The 16,719-nt window shown below is 42.0% G+C and overlaps 2 protein-coding genes and 1 long non-coding RNA gene across 7 annotated transcripts; 1 reads left to right on the top strand and 2 right to left on the bottom strand.

Moving 5' to 3' along the window:
- Window positions 1-3: 3 nt before the first annotated feature.
- On the bottom strand, window positions 4-9,166 carry hectd3 (HECT domain containing 3). Of its 4 annotated transcripts, none has more exons than XM_061797801.1 (19): window positions 9,028-9,166; window positions 8,185-8,628; window positions 7,375-7,628; window positions 6,568-6,703; window positions 6,303-6,424; window positions 6,110-6,223; window positions 5,945-6,027; window positions 4,670-4,835; window positions 4,500-4,581; window positions 3,712-3,894; window positions 3,320-3,541; window positions 2,543-2,656; window positions 2,356-2,445; window positions 1,574-1,780; window positions 1,362-1,491; window positions 603-677; window positions 439-526; window positions 296-364; window positions 4-199 (listed from the first exon to the last, which is right to left on the bottom strand). In XM_061797801.1, the coding sequence occupies exons 2-19, from the start codon at window positions 8,533-8,535 to the stop codon at window positions 115-117; spliced, it is 2,571 nt and encodes an 856-aa protein (XP_061653785.1). In that variant the 5' UTR covers window positions 8,536-8,628; window positions 9,028-9,166; the 3' UTR covers window positions 4-114. The 4 variants fall into 4 exon arrangements, with proteins under 4 accessions (XP_061653785.1, XP_061653784.1, XP_061653787.1 ...); XM_061797800.1 differs by having other exon boundaries at window positions 8,930-9,094; XM_061797803.1 differs by having other exon boundaries at window positions 451-526; window positions 8,930-9,094.
- Window positions 9,167-9,240: 74 nt separating this feature from the next.
- Window positions 9,241-11,613, top strand: LOC133489085 (uncharacterized). Its single transcript, XR_009791815.1, has 5 exons — window positions 9,241-9,361; window positions 9,877-9,956; window positions 10,416-10,459; window positions 10,636-10,694; window positions 10,949-11,613. It is a non-coding gene; the product is annotated as an uncharacterized LOC133489085 (long non-coding RNA).
- A 441-nt stretch (window positions 11,614-12,054) lies between these two features.
- On the bottom strand, window positions 12,055-16,376 carry best4 (bestrophin 4). Of its 2 annotated transcripts, XM_061797804.1 has the most exons (10): window positions 16,247-16,376; window positions 16,020-16,173; window positions 15,118-15,218; window positions 14,688-14,921; window positions 14,450-14,604; window positions 13,523-13,600; window positions 13,222-13,455; window positions 13,002-13,156; window positions 12,720-12,758; window positions 12,055-12,517 (listed from the first exon to the last, which is right to left on the bottom strand). In XM_061797804.1, the coding sequence occupies exons 2-10, from the start codon at window positions 16,169-16,171 to the stop codon at window positions 12,310-12,312; spliced, it is 1,356 nt and encodes a 451-aa protein (XP_061653788.1). In that variant the 5' UTR covers window positions 16,172-16,173; window positions 16,247-16,376; the 3' UTR covers window positions 12,055-12,309. The 2 variants fall into 2 exon arrangements, with proteins under 2 accessions (XP_061653788.1, XP_061653789.1); XM_061797805.1 differs by lacking the exon at window positions 12,720-12,758.
- Between the last annotated feature and the right edge of the window lie 343 nt (window positions 16,377-16,719).

Here is a 16,719-nt window from a genome sequence, read left to right as displayed (position 1 = left end):
CAGTAAGGTTTCCATATATATTTCTTTATTATTTTCTCTATTATTTACAGCTGTGATGACTTGGTAGTTTTTCCTTGGAAAAGTGATGCGTGTGCAGCGAAACTCCTCGAGTGGTTACTCTTCCCAAGGGCTCACGTCCGTGTCGATGGCCACGCAGTTGTAGGCGGCGTAGCGGAGCTTCTCCTCGCAAACTTTGGCACTGTGGCGACAAAAGCCACACATGCAGCATTCAGAGGGGTCATATAAATATAAAAATAAAGTCACGATATGTAGTTTTAGGCTTCTGACCACCTACCTCGGGTAGTTGGGTAAATAGAGTGTGCTGGAGCACGTGGAAGACTGCGGAAGCGCGTCGCCCTCGGAGCTACAGCAGGACGTAAAAACAGTTAAAAGGATAACGTGTCAGCTTGCAAGTCTTTCAGTCATTATTGTACTTGCCAAAATACTTGCTTGTCAGAGAAGACGTAGATGGGGGCAGGAAGACGACTTCGACCAGTCACAAACCTCAGAAATCTGCTGCGGTCCTCTGAAAAGAAAACAAACATTAGATTTCATATTGGATTCATGCTTTGAGGATGAAGAGAGAAGGAGAGTCGACTGACCGTTGGTGAAGTTGGTCAGCGCCTCCCACAAGTATTGCACACGAATATCATCTTGTTCCAGGTCCTCGTAGCCAGCTGGCAAACACATTAGAAACATGTTGGCCTCGTTCACACAGCTTTCCCAATGCATTTGCTTTTTACACAGAATTCAATGAAGCTTTCACTCAGCGACATCCCACAATTAGATAATTAGATGACGTCAGCATCTAGTGAGATCAAACGGTTGTGGACAAAATTGCTTTCCACATAAATGGGGTGAGTGAGTGTCAGCATTATACTTCACTCCCCTGTTCCGCCTTTCTGGCATTCCCTTAAACACAGGTGCTTTCCCCTCTCTCTCTCCTGTTCCGTTGTTTGTGTTCAAATATCTGTTGCTCAAAGGGTTCTAACACAGATGCTATTCGTTAGTCCATCTATGATGTTCTGCATTGTTTGTTAACATTAGGCTAAACAGATTTTAAGGTAAAGCTATATGGTTGTTTAAAATACACAGCATTCACTGCCACAATACAGTGCTCATATCTATTTTTTTTGCTCACAAATAATAGTAAAAGAAAAAAACAAATGAAAAAAATCAGCCAAATGACAGTTAGTAGCAAGAAAAACTTCCAAGTTGGATCAGTCATCTCAAGGCACGACTGTAGGTCCACTACATCCCCCCCATTTTGTTTATACAGAAGAGCAACATGGGAAAAGGGCAAAAAAATGGCAGCTTTCATTAGCATTACCGCACAATAACAAAGTGTGCAGTCAACTCACTGAGTCTTTTGAGAGCTTCCACACTGATCTCCGGGTCTCCACAAACCTTCTTCTCCACTTCCTGCCAGGTGAGCAGATCAAGGACCGCCTGTGGGACTACCTTGAGCAGCCCAGCTTGTAACGACGCTATCTGCGACGCCAAAAACAGCCAGATGAAGCGTACAGTGCACATTTCGACCGTCGGCACTTGGGACAAAAGCGTTGCAACAGACCTGCTGCTTGCTCTCCTCAAGCCGAGCCTTCTGCACCAGGCGGATGAACTCGCGCCGGTCTTCGTAGCGGACGGCCACGTTGCCACCGCCCGGGACCAGCTCTACCATCTGGCCGTCGCTCAGCAGCGTGGTGTACACCAGCTCTTCACCAAAACGGAACTCAAACGTCTCACGGTCCATGTTGTCCATGGCGTCCAGCAGGTTGACCTGACAACACAGCCAACAGACAAGTGACCTTTTCCGTGCACAATTCAGAACGTTATTGATAAAATGTGTTTTTCTAAAAATCTGATCTAATTGATGCTAATTCTAATTAAATAAAAGAATTGTAAAATAAAATGTTTGGTTATTATTTAATTTAGGTTAAAAAACTTTTTATTGGTGTCAATTCAAAATATTTTATAATGTTTATTTTCTACCATTTTGTTACTGTATTCTAAATACAATAAAATAAATGAATGAATACAAAGAAGCCTTGTCATTATTATATTTAATTGATGCAAATTAATTTTTTTTGCCGTTAGTATGTTTTAATGTCATAAAAAGTAGGAACATGATTTTTTAAAAAATCATTATCAACTATTAATCATAATAAAAAACATTTTATTGTAGCTACGACTGTCTCCATTACTCAGGACAGATATCTGTTGCTGTATTTATTCATTACTTTTATCTCGTAAATATGGATATGATAAATAAAAAATAAAAAAGTCTATATTTATAAATATATAATTTATATATTATATTTCTAACTGATAGAAATAGACTACACATATCCTCACCAGAACAGAGTCAACAGCATGGAAGTCTTTGCTCCAGCTGACAGCCTCCCCAGTCAGCTGCTTCCACACCAGGCCGGGAAGAGCCAGAACCTATTGGATCGGAAAAACCAACAAGAACAAGAAAAACAACAAAATCAAGTATGGCTGCAAACGAGACAAAAGAATCAAGAAGACAAGAATCACCCACGAGGAAATCTTTCCCTCGAAGTGCTGCGCCCATGAGCTGCCCGATCCACTCGTACTTGTGAAATTCTTTGCAGGATGGGTTAGGAACGTAGTAGTCTCTGGCCTCCAGGGCACCCTGAGGGGAAAGAGAGCACAAAATGAATGGCAATAGAGAAAAAAAATTATGAACTTTAAATTTGGGTAAAATATGCCTTACATTCTGTTTCCCTGACATGGAACTGTAATAATATATAATCTCAGTATGTCAGGAAAGTATCTGAGCATCTTATTAGACTTCCTTTCAGCCAGAAGGAGACTCTCAAGACTAAGACGGTGTGCACAACATTTGAGGTCCATTATAACTGGAAATGGGTGATAACAAGTGTTGCTTTGTTACTGCTTTTATTTGGTAGTTTTCTAATTGCTGTTTTTGAGAACAAATGACTTTGATTTAAACTTTTTGAGTCAATATGTTTGCGCTGTTACTGCTTTTATCTTATGTTTCGACTTCCTTCCTTTGTGCCCGTTCCCTTGATAGGTCTCTCAGTGGGACCAACTTTTTGTGAAGAAATTGCCTTGATTTTTAATTTCCCCTGACTGTTCCATCTGTTTATACTGTGACTGCTTATATTCTGGTAGGTTTCTACTTCCAGTTATTGTGCTCATTCTCATATGTTTATTAGGACTCTCAGCCTAATTCTCCTTGTACTGCACTTGTATACACGTTAATAATGGTAACATTTGAGTTAAAGGTTTGCTTTTAAAGTTAATAAAGGGAATTCTGGAGGTTCCGTTGTACTTGGTTGGATGTTCGCGTGAAGAAAGGCAGCGGCATCAGACACTCGGCCGAGCTGGGACACAGCTCCTCGGACATGTCGGCCAGACTGTCCCGGAAGCCACCGCCCTGGTCGATAATGCCCTCAGCGATGAACTTGCATTCCCACCATTGGTCGTAACGAGCAGGCCACCTATAATCCAAAGTCTTCTCCATTTTGTCAGACGGCTTTAGGCCGTCATACACCTGGGTGGTTACAAGTACAAAGGTACTTTGTCAAAATAGGTTGGTTTCTTTTTTCAGCCTCAGCAGATGACATTTCGGAGTCAGTTTTATCTATCAGCACTTCTACTTAAGTAAAGAGTCTGAGTACGTTTTCCACCATTATCATCACACTGAAAGCAAGCAGAGCTGACCTGACTGAACACGGCGTTCTTGCAACTGGGGTCCAGTGAGGGGTTGTCCCTGTGCTCCATTGCCAACCGCCTGTTGATGTAGAGGCATGGCAGGAAGTTGGGCTTGCTGGTCTCCGAGTCCTTCAGGCACTGCGTGACCAGCGCTGAGCGACGTTTGGACTGCAGCAGGAACTGTTTTATGCTCTGGAAGGTGACAGAAAGAAGCAAATCCAAAAGATTTTAAACTGCATACAGTGACTTTCACATACAAATCCCCCCAAAATATTGTTACAGAACACAGCGGTATGGTATCATGTGATCAAATGATGTCAGCATCTGGTGTGATGTATAAAATGTGACAGTGACACTTGCTTTATGGGAAAATGGCGGTTTTAACTAATTGGTTCATCTTAAACATACAGGTGCATCTCAATAAATTTGAATACTGTAGGAGAGTTCATTGTATTTCAGCATTGCAATTCCAAAAGTGAAACTCATAAATTATACAGAATCATTAAAAACAAAAAAAATACGTGTCAGGAGACCAATCCTAACCTCATTTCCATACTAGCTTATTTTTGACGGTTTCTTTTACAACATTCACATTTTTTGGAGCTGGTTAATTGTGGGTTTTTGTTAGCTGTAAGCCAAAATCATCAAAATAATAACACATGAAACCATGAAATAGTTTACTCTATGTAGTGAATCTATACATGAGTTTTTGAATTGAACTACAGACATACATGAAGTTTTCTCATTCTAATTTATTGAGATACACCTGTATAGAACCAAAATAACAGTAAGCTCACTTTGATATGGTTGAAGGTGCCCAGGCTGTAGTCCCAGGCTGGCACAAAGTGCGGGAGCACATTGTCTAGTAAGGAAATGAACCTGGGGGAAGAAACATCAAGTGATTATTTCAACAGTTTGGACCATTGGAGCATTTTCATTTGGCTTACTTGACTACAATTGATTCTACCTTTGGATGATCAGCGCTCGACGGTAAAGGACATCAGCCGGCGTCCCCTGCAGACGGGGGTAGCGCACCAAGTAGGAGGACTGGAAGACGTCGGCGTTCAGTCCCAGGTCTCGCTCGCACGACGACTTGATCTTCAAGCCTCGGATCCGCACGTCTATCCCCTCATCTTCCCAAAGAAAGCACCACATTTACACACAAGAGGAAATATTTTTTAAAAAGAATACCCCCATTTCCTCACATGGCCATCCCCCAAAGATAAATAAATACACCACACTTCAGTTTTGGTGGGGAGTTCCAGTCTCATGCATATGACCCACTGCTCACCCATTCAGCCTCTAATGCTGGGTGTGCCAACGCGAGGACAGTTTTGCGTTACTGTTATGACCAGGGGTGGAGCCGTTTTGAGCCCTGCATCTGAATTTCACTTTGGAAGCAAAGTCACCCGAGCAGCCATAAACACAGAGTAAGCATGGATTGTATTTTCGTGGATGTTTGGTTGTGTAATTTCACACGACAGGCACACAAGCGAATCAACTATTTGTATACAAGCAATTAAAATGAGATTTTTCAATCAAATCTCTTCTTTAAAACAAATACGCACCCAATGGTTAATACACAAGTACAAAATCCTTAACCCAAATTATATTTTCATCCTAAAATATAATTATTACTGTGATCTGTGAATTTACCAATTGATTGTTTTACAAAAAAAATGATTAATGAGATAAATTATAGTTATTTACTTGCATGACAGAACAGAAAACTGAGTTGTATTGGTGGAATGTTAAGCTTGATTTTTTTCTGACTGACTCATGTTTCGGTATTCAGTTTGAAATTCCTCATTCTTGTTCAATACAGCAATATATAGAGAGTTAGCTGAAATTGAAAAATAATTTAATTGTTTGTATTGTTTATACTTTATCATTATTTATAAAATATGATACCTTTATTTATTTTTACTCCATCCTAAATGCTCATTTGTTTTAAACTTAGGATGTTGTTCTATTATATTTGTCAAAGTTTATATATTGGAAAATAAATGTTAAATGGATATTTTTCATTTTATTTTATTATTAAACAAATTAACATTTATTACCAAACACAAAATGACTTAAATTGGTACTGTTGAGTATCAGCCTGGGAATTGGTCCCGTACCGATTCAAATGTGAAAGATACCCATCTCTAACAGACGTGCTAATCCACTTTTTTTTGATAGTACTCCATAATTACATTTGTACAAATAACTGCCTCTCTCGTTCCAACTGAGAACTCACCCCGACATTCCTCGATTCGGACCTCAATAACTGGCAAGTGCGATGACATGTCTTCCACCACACATATCTCCCCAATCAGATTGCTGCAGACAAAATGTGGCAGAGGTGGTTAAAAGCTATATTCAAAGTCCGTGGATTGAAGTAATGTATTTGTGAGAGGCTCACTCGTCAATGGTGACATCACTCAGCTTCTTCAGGGTGTCTCCCTCACCTCCGTACACGGTCACCCTCTTGGGCATGTAGTTGTCATCGGTGGAGTCCACTGTCAAAATCAGCTTACTATGACACATCGAAAAACAATTTCCATTTGGATCACAAGAACACAACACTGGTTTCAGTAGCGGCGGTGGCTTCTCACTTGACAACAGTCCCCCTCTTCATATGAAGGCGTATCCAGTGCTGTCCTTGCATTCCGTCACTCTCCCAGTACGTTTTAGTGTCACCGTCTGTCAGGCTGTTCACGCCGCTGCTGGGATCCTCCTAGTAGTGACATGATCAGCATAATTTGTGTGACTTCGGATCATATAGTTCCAGTAAAGTTTGGGCACAGCTTCTCATCATTAACTGTGTCCAAACTTTCAACTGGTACTCTAGACAGTATTTGAGTAGTATTTGCTCCTCACCGAACATGAAGAAACATCAATGCTGGTCACGCTCTGCTTCAGGCTACCAAGGTTCTCGTCCTCTTTGCCGATGTGGTCGTAGAAGTAGTGCACCAGGTCCTCGTCGCATTCATATGTCCATGTCGGGGGTATGTACCTGACATTTCAGAGACAATGTTTTATTTGACCAGCTTTTTGGGAACAAAGAACTTTGCTTTGGAACTGTGACTGGTGTCCTGCATTTGAGTCCATCCATCGGTTTGTGCTGTTACTAGTTTTATTTTCCTAAGCTTTGACTTCGTGATTTTTTTTGTTCCCATCGTCTTGATAGGACTCAAGTATAAACAAAACTGACCAGCTTTTAGCAAACAAAGGACTTTGAATTGGAATGTTTGAGTCCTGTTTGGACATATACTGGTTTTATTTTGGTAGCGCTGTTCCTCCTGTGCTTGTTCCCTTTGTGTTAGGTTTGATCTCAGCTGGAAAACGTAGAGCTTTTTGTCTTTGAGTTAGATTTTCTGTGACTGTGTAGTGCATGTGAGTTCATCTGGTTGTGGTGCACTGAGTAAAGACGTAGACTGCTGTGTTAGCTTCTCGCACTAGCCGCTATACTGTGAAGCTGCCATATGCATGTGATCAAACGGTATTGTGTTCCATGTGTGTGTGTTATGTTATCACATTTAAATGACATTAGTGTTTTATTTCATTGTGTATATGTGTGTGTGTGTGTGTGTGACAGTTTAACATATATGAAATAAAAAACAACAAAAATAAAAATATTATTTTCTTATTAAAAATCACGCTGAACATTTATTACCCCAGACTCACCTCAGCTTCTCTACCGCGGCAGCGTCCGGCTCTGCTATCTTTGGTTTGGATCCTAGGAACATGGCATTCTCCACATCCACCACCTGCTCCCACCTGTTGCACGCTTTGTGGTCATAGCCAAAGAGCTGCTGCTGTCTGCTCACCGTCTCGGGCGACTCCACGGGCACCAGCCTGTCGCCACCCTCGGTGTGCTTGCACACCAGGATCCAACCTTCCTCCAGCTCTTGCCCTGGACGGTGCTCCTCCAGCTGCTCCTGGACACACACACACCAAAATGGATCCTCACTTTAATAAGGTGATAGCTTAAAAGATTTCATACTCCCTTGCCATCGATAACCTTTTACTTCAACATTTACAAGGCCTCGCAAATTCCCCATACATACGTCATGTTGCTAATAGAAAACCAATTCATGTTGTTTTTTTTTTGCATGTTCCCCCAACCCCCCCCCACACAAGAAATATCGCCATGTGTTGCCACACATGCCAAACACCGACACCGTACAGAGAAGATTGCAAGACTGCCTCCTTAACAGCCATGAATGACTCTGAAGGTTCTGTATAGGGATATGAATGTACATTTATTACTCCAGCCATTGTACGGGTGTATGTGAGTGAGTGGATCAATGAATGCTTGTGATCGAGTGTTGGGATATGTAACTGAACCTACAGTACATGTATCATTCGATTTTCAAAAAGGGTTTGTTTACTTGAGGTACAATTGGAGATTGCTGGAGCTTTTGCCACCTGGAAGTATGTGTGACATGGTAAAAAAAATTGAATTGTATCAGGAGCCAGAAAGAAACCTTTTACCTTATTGATCTTGACCCACAGGCCTTGGCTATTACAGTACTCCTCCCCTGTGGTCCGGATACACGTCCCTTTCTTGAGCTCAATGGTGTACTTGCATAGTTTCTTGTTAATCGGACTCTGGTGCGGGCTGTCAAAGACGGACACCACCGTCTTGCCGGAGCCTCCCGTGGAACCGGAGACGGCGGCGACGCAGGAGCTGGACGACGAATCCTTGCAGATCTTAAAACACACCTCTCGGGGCACATAACACAGGCTGTCTGGAACCGGCTCGCTCTTCCGAAAACACTCAGTGCAGCGGTTCAGGAAGCGAATCCGGCCAAGCAGCAGGTGAGGACTATCCCCTAGTGACATGATGATGATGACGATGATGATAATGGAGGTGAATGCAAGTGGCAGTCAGCTGACATGACCCCACGGTCCACCCTGTTTGCACCGGGACCCCACCTGTCAAACGAAACAAAAACGAATATTCCTGAGCTTCAACCAACACAAAAGCAGCAGCCACAAGCAGGGCGTTGCTTTCAAGCTCACACGTCGAGAGTCTGAAGGTGAATCGGTGAGCAAATGTTTTATTAACGTGGCGATAACACAAGTCCTCGAGGAAGCTAACGCAGCAAGCTAGCAAAGTGCTGTACATTTAGCCGCTCACAAATCAACCACGAGGATTACAATGAAACATTCAGGTCACATAAACGAAATTAATTAAAAAAAATACACTTTACGAACCAAGTATTCATCGACGTACCGTTAACTAGCACCTGTGCTTTGGTTTTGTGCGAATGTTAAACCGGTGTTGAGTCAGTGGAGACGTGACGGGGTACGGAAGTGATAAAGAGTTTTTACCTTCTCGAGCTTCCGTAGCTCTGTGTTCTTGATAACTTTTTGTTGCTTAGTATTTTTTTCTCTAAATTTAAATAGAAGGTAAAAAAAAACAATCTTAAATTGCTTTTTGAAAAGACATTGTTACAAAAAGAGCAAACGCGATAAGATCTATCGTGTAACCTAACATTAGCCTAATTATTCGACTCTATGTAACAACATTTTTGGGACGTCCTACGTTTTCCCACAATGCACAGCGACAGACCATATCTTATGTGTACGTCACTTCCGCTCCTTCCTTCTTGCCTGAGCTCGGTGTATCACACATCTTGCACGTGTCGTCGTGCAGCTGAATTCGGTAAGAATTTAATCCATTACAATTTTTTTTGGTGAAAGGTTCACCATAAAAAATGTGTAACTGTATTAAAATGTGCTGTTTAAACCTGGCGAATGTTTAATTTTGAGGGAAATCGTCGCACGTGGCCGCCACGATGCGTGATGCTAGCGATCTTAACGAAAAGCTAATGGGGGGGTCAATCGTTTTTTTTACGGCAAAAGGCTAATGGGGGTCAATCGTTATATTTGTGGTAATATTCACTGTTAAAGGACACTATATGCATTTATTTATGAATCATCTCAAATTTGTTCTACACTAATATGTGCTTTTTGCTCATCACATTTTCACAAGTTGGATGTTTTTATTTAGTTGGTTTTATTTTGCCTTGTTTTACTTTCAGCCAGGTCGGCACTGTAAACGAGAATCTTTTCTCAATTTACTTACCTGGCTAATGTTAAGGCTAGCAGGAGTAGTTGGCCATCAGCATTACAAGAGAAAGTATTTTGACCCGCTTTGATTTCCAACTTTTGTTTCAGAGATGGTTTCCCAGTGGAAAGAAGGCCGAGCAGTAGACGTGGGATGAACGAAGCAAGCGACTTGGTGTCCTTGCAATTAGGTAAACGTCATCGTCGTTTAGCGTAAATTGAAATTGGTTTTGTGACAACGTCGTGCATGTTTGGATTTTAAGGGGAGTTCTATATATTCTTTACTGTCCACCAGCACTCAGTCAGCTACCCAGACGACGTGTCTGGCTCAGTGTTACAGTGCTGGAAGAGGAAGACTCTGCACATGTTCTTGGCTATGTCGGTTCTGTTCTAGAACTTGCTAATCCTGAAAGGCTGCAGAGCGAGGCCCGACGAGAGTGGCCCGTCCCAGACCTTCGCTGGGACAGGCCTAGTGCTGGGCTATACATTTGCTGCATTTTTGGACGTATTGTCTCTCGTGTAACTGTCCCATAAGATGCATTAGAAGTCGTCATAATGCCTATTAAACACTGCCATTGCACAACTTCCTGGTCCATCTGGCAACTTCCAACGTTCAAGTGGTTCCAATTATTGATGCATTTGTCTTGCAGCAGATGACCATGTCATATCAGCACTGACCCCATGGTAACTGAAGGTGAGTTGAACATAGTGGCTTTATCTACCTCTGATACGTGTGCACTGATGTCTTTGTAACGCATCATTCAGATTGTAATTCATGGTGAACTTTAAAACCCTGAGCACACCTGCTAAAGGTCACAAGTTAACTGTAACATGGACATGCTTTATAATTAGCTAATCTTTCGTCTTCAGTGATATGGGAAGCAGTAGCTGGGCTATGGACAGATGCTATGAGTCCAGACTGACTTGAGGTATGTTTTTAATTTTGTTTTTGTTTTAAAAAAGTAAATGTGGATCCCCAATCGTGTACTGCCATGTCAGAGACCACCCTCTCTGCTGTGGAATCTTTGTATTGGGAGAAAAAACGTCAGGACTTTGGCACAGGTTCATGTAAAATCCAGTTTACCAGAACCTGACTGAAGACCTGGAACATTCCTAATGTTGACTTAAAATGCAAATGTGAGCTATGCTTCCCTTTGCATTATGTTTGGTTTTTCTTTTGTAGTAACTTGGGGCCCTGGCGATGACTGGAGACGTGTACCCTCCTCAAGATGCGACTGGGTTTCAGCATTGGAGTCATGCTTAAATGTTTAAAGAGAAAAATGTGATTGATAGCCAATGAAAATTGTTACTTTGCAGAGTTTTACAGCAACAATACAAAGTCTTATACCAGTTTACTGGTGAAAAGACAATTTGTCAAGGAAAAGAGAGATTGTGGCTTTCACAGAGCAACCCCAAAAAACTGAAAGGCTATTTTTTTAGTATGCCTGTCATCCATATCACCATTAAATTCTCGTCAGTAACAGATTTATAAAGTATGGTGATTGGTGCTGTGGTATTAACCTGCATACCAGTCAGAACTGTTGGATTCTTGTGAAACGTTGTTTTTGCTTTAATCAGTTTGGTGGTGCGAGATGGTTGAATTGTAGAGGAAAGGATGTCATTGTACTGTCTTTGCGAGATTGGAAAATGTTATAATATAGCTGATTTCTGTTAAACAGAAAACAAACACTATTTGCTTGACTAGTCTTTTTGTTCCAAGCCAAGCTTATTCTCCAGATATCAACCTCCGACATGGCGGACAAATGCCGGTTATGTGATTAAATATCTATATAAAGTGTTAGTGCTTAAAATGGATCTGTTTTCTTAATAAACTGACATTGCATCATATTTTGTGCCATGTTTTTAGCATTTGTCTTCAATTTAAAAAAAAAAAAAAAAAACTGTCACAAGTGCAAGTTATCTGAATGTCATAAAAGTACATTAGTCAATAAAAAAAAAAGTTGCCTCTAAACCAGTAAGTTTTGTCTTGTAGAAACTTGCTAGTCAGAACTTCAGCTGTGGTTTTTAAGGATTTTATATATATATATATATATATATATATATATTCTTCCCCCCCTTTACACTTGTAGCCTGTATTGATTTAATATTTTACCATGTCAAGTGAGCAGGAAGCCACCAGCAAGCACTTTTTTTTTTTAAATGTATTTTTTTGCGGCCTGCCCTGCCTGTGACCCATGTGAGGAGAAGCGGTACAAAAAAATAGATGGATGGATACCAAACGGCACAAAAACTTCCTGACAAGTGAGAAAACTCATGGATATCTTTCCATTCATTTGGCATACATGGAAAGCCCACCACATTTATTTCATGTCCTAGTGCTTTTTGCCATGTTGAGTTAATTTTCTGCAGTACCTACTGTATGAAGTGACACTGTTGTCCAGTTCAGGCATCTTCAAAGGGTGAGTAGTTTTTCTTTCTTTTAGGTTTGTCATTTAGTCAGTTAACCTCTTCGGACATGTTTGTCACTTAAAGCATTGCCTGTGCAGTTGCTGTTTCATTATCGAAGAATGGGTTAATTGACATTTAATAAACATCTACTGTGATCATTTCTTGTTCTTTCAGATTGACGCCATCCTCGTTGACATCCCTCATGAGGTGACGTGTTGACTCATCCGTCAGCGACGGGAGGCTGCAGCCCCGCAGGAGGCCGTCTTTGTGACCCTCCAGTGAGGAAGCCCGCAGAGGGAAACCATCACCAGGCTGCTCCAGCTCCAGATCCTCCAAGCTCACTCTGCAAATATGAGAAATACATTTGCATGTTATCCCCGTGTGTGTGTGGGTTTTCGCCGGGTGCTCCGGTTTCCTCCCACATCCCCAAAACATGCATTAATTGGAGACTCTAAAGTGCCCATAGGTGTGAATGTGAGTGCGAATTGTTTATCTGTGCCCTGCGATTGGCTGGCGACCAGTTCAGGGTGTACCCCGCGTCTCACCCGAAGATAGCTGGGATAGGCTGCAGCACACCCGCGACCCTAGTGAGGATAAGCGGTACAGAAAATGGATGGATGGATCTGTCCAATGATACAGATATCAATGCTATATTGCCATGAGGTTGGGCCAAGGGTAGGCCTACTGATAGTATGTTGCTATTTTGCCAACAATACAGATGTCATTACATCTAGCAGTGTCATATTTGGCCAAAGATTTGACTAGCGATACAGACGATACCGAGGTATGATAATGTCATGATGCTTGGCCAAAAGGACGTGACAGACCTCATGTCAAAGGTGGAGCCCTTAAAAGCCGGTCTGAGGCGGTCTGCTGCTGTGGACACGGTGTAAGGGATTGAGAAATGGCTTTGGGCCCAGTGCCTGTCTTTCTCCAGGGGCGCCAGGTTCTGGTACATGTCATCCACCGCCAGCATAGATACCTTCAGGACACAATGTCAGCAGCGTACCGGCTCGAAAAACAAGACGTTGGAGAGAATGCAAACACCTGAATGTTCCTGTCAATTAGCTTGTTGGTCTCAAAGTCATCATCGTCCTCGCCGAACGGGTTTATGATCAGCTCTCCCACCTTGAGCCATCCAGCATAGAAGAAGAACTGCAGCAGCGTGAAGACGGGGACGTACAAGTCCAGCTTGTGTTCCTTGTAGCCTTTGGCTGGGTTGAGGAACTGGCGGCCTATCACGCACAAGGCGAAGAAGGAGTAGACTGCTAACGTTACCACCTGTGGAATGAGACAGTTGAGCCAATCGGAGGCTAAGAGATGGAAGGAGAAGGCCTGGTTGTCTCACCTGAGTGTAGACCAGAGGAATGCTGATCCAGTCGTAGTGGAACAAGAGGCTGCACTTGGCCCTGTAGTTGTTCAACTCCTGCAATAAGAGGCATACATGACTTCTCAATGGAGCTCTCGATTATATATTCACTCGGATGCTAATATCCGCCTATCTATCCATTTTGTATAGATGTTCTCCTTGGTGAGCTGGAGCCAACTGGGCAAGAGGTAGGGTACACCCTGGACTGGATGCCAGTCAATTGCAGGACACACACTGAAAAACAACCATTCTTCACATGTATGGACATGCATATTTTTGCTTACTTACTGCTTATCCTGTTCAGGGTCATGGGGTGCTGGAGCCTATCCCAGCTGACTGGGCGAAAGGCGGACTACACCCTGAACTGGTCGCCAGTCAGTCGCAGGGCACATACAGACACGGACAACCATTCACACTCACATTCACACCGTCACTGAGCGGGAACTGAACCCGCGCTGTGCGCACTAAAGTCAGGCAAATGTACCACTACACCATCAGTGACTTTATCATAATATTATATACCCATATTATCACAATAGGATAGGATACTGTCATGATATCTTGCCAACGGTACCAATAAGGTTACAATATCATAATGTTTACTAAGGATACTGATAGTCTTGTAATACTTTTCCAGTGATACAAGTATCATAATACAATACTGTCCAACAATACTGGTCATATAACATTGCTATAACAACAATAACAATATCACCACATGATATTACGGTATTTGGCTGACGACACCAATAATATCATGATATGGGTTACGGCCCATCCCTAATGGATGCACTGATTGGAAGGTACTTGGCTTCTTAAAGTGATGTATCCATTCAATGTAAGAGGAACACATCAGCTGTTTGATAGCGTTGTGTTTTGTGTGAAGTTGAAAGCAAAGTTAGTCACATCCATGAGGAGTCTCAAAGCGATATCGTCCCTCACGCGGGCCTCCTCTCTTGCTCTGGATGCCAGGTTGGCAAACCAGGTCAACGGCATCCAGTACTTGTTGAAGTCAGAGTGCAGCATCTCAAACATCTTCAGCTCGTGTGAGGTCATGAAACCTGCAGGCAAACATTAAAAAGATCATTTTTTTAGATTTTTAGAGGGCGGGTGGATATCAAACTAGTGTTTTGGTGGTAGCTACCAGCCTCCACCACGTGTTCCAGCGTGGGGAAGCGCTTGTGAACTCTGGTGCTGATGGAGCGCAGGATCAGCACCGACGACAGGTTGGCGTATCGCATGAGCGTGCGCCGCAACAGGCGACCCCTCTCGTCGGCTCCGTGGACGTTCCCACAGACCACCATCATCAGGTTGTCGGGCAGCGGGAAGCTGGTGTATTGTCCCCACCACCGATTGAATGCCAATGTTACATAAAAGCCTGCAAACGCCACAGATCATTCAGAATTGTTGCCCATGTTTTCGAGACTGAACTCGACTGACTGAGAAAACAATACATCATGCTATTGATCCAATACTTTGTTCCAGTCCTTGTTAAAACTGATTGATATTTGACACCTGTGTGTCAAAACATAATATCAAGATTTGATCCCACCCCTTCTACATACTGTACCTACCAAGCACAAAGAGAACGGGGATGAAGTTGGTGTTGGTGAACTGGTCGCAGTAGAGGGCGATATGCTCAAACACATCCTGCTGCTTGGGTGTTAGCATCAACCTACGCGTTAAAAACAGCAAAACAATTTACAATCATTTGTATACGGAGTCAAATATCAAGAGATGATGAATTGATACCAATAACAATGAACCGATAATTCATATGATATTATGACCATAATACTGTACAATCTCTTTAGGATATGCCAAAAATCTCTCTCGCTTTGATATAATAATATCTTGATACTTGGGCAAAGGCATGAGTAATATCACGATCTGGTGTCATCATGACACATGACCGCCGGAAACAATAACAGCATGTAACAGTATTACAATATAGTACCAATATGCTGATGACACAACACTATCATGATACAATATATGGCCAACGATAACAACAAGATCCGGATCACGATCAAGATCACAATGTTACTGATAACATGACACTGTGTTATCACGATACCTGGCCAACTATGTCAGTAATATCACAATAAGGTTTTAGGATATTTGGCTGACGATAACAACATCATGATACGGTTTTGTGATGTTTGGACAACGATACTAATAATATCACGATGCCATATTATGATATTTGGTCAACGATCGTAGGATCACAATACGGTATTTTGACAATGACTAATAATATCACAATATGGTGTTATCACGAGAGTTTCCCGATAATACCATTAACACCACAATACAGTTCCATGATATTTGCCCGACGATGCCAATAATATCACTTCACAATATTACGATATTTGTCTGACGGTAATAATATGATCATTATATAACATCACAATATTTGGCCAAGGATGAAAATATTTTCTTCTCACAATACTAATAATGCAAAAATACGGATCACCTGTAGAGCGCACTGAAAAAGACGTAGACCATGCAGAAGAGGAGAAACTCCTTGTAGAGCAGCTTGTAGATGCTGCCCTTCCACCTGAACAAGAGCTTGGAGAAGCCTCCAAATCTCACGTTGGCCACCTCAAGTGTGTATGACACAGTCATGCCTGTAGAGGGACGCGTAATATATCAATTACTGCAGGGCCACCACATTCAACAACGCGACAAGTGGAGGCTCACCTGCGATGGTGACGAAGGAGCTGAAGAGAAGAGGCTCCTTGCTCCTCTGGCTCCCAATTTAAAGTCTCCCCTGTGTGTCCTCATGTCACAACACTTTTTTTTTTTTTTTTGCATTGATGAGCTGGGAATACCGTGCGAAAGACAACTTTCACACGACTCAACCTTGTCACTGCTCTATCCATGACACCAAGTGACCATAAAAAGTGCTGTTTGCTGCCACTATAGCAAGACAACATGTGCCAAATAATGATGAATGAACGCTACAGTATGTGTATGTGTGACATCATCGTCATAAATATACCCATCCATTTTTTTTTAAACGTCTAACTTTTTAACTGGCCATTTATAGTGTATTTGTAGCATAGTGTGCAAAAATCTTTGGACACCATTCATTTGTTGTTTTAGCAAAATTTGTGCTAAATTAAATAGAGAGAAATAGAGAAATAGCGACATCGTATAATATATATTAAACA

Source organism: Phyllopteryx taeniolatus, chromosome 14 (genome assembly GCF_024500385.1).
Source record: "Phyllopteryx taeniolatus isolate TA_2022b chromosome 14, UOR_Ptae_1.2, whole genome shotgun sequence".
NCBI classification, from domain to species: domain Eukaryota; kingdom Metazoa; phylum Chordata; class Actinopteri; order Syngnathiformes; family Syngnathidae; genus Phyllopteryx; species Phyllopteryx taeniolatus.
This window is presented reverse-complemented; position numbering and strand designations above follow the sequence as displayed.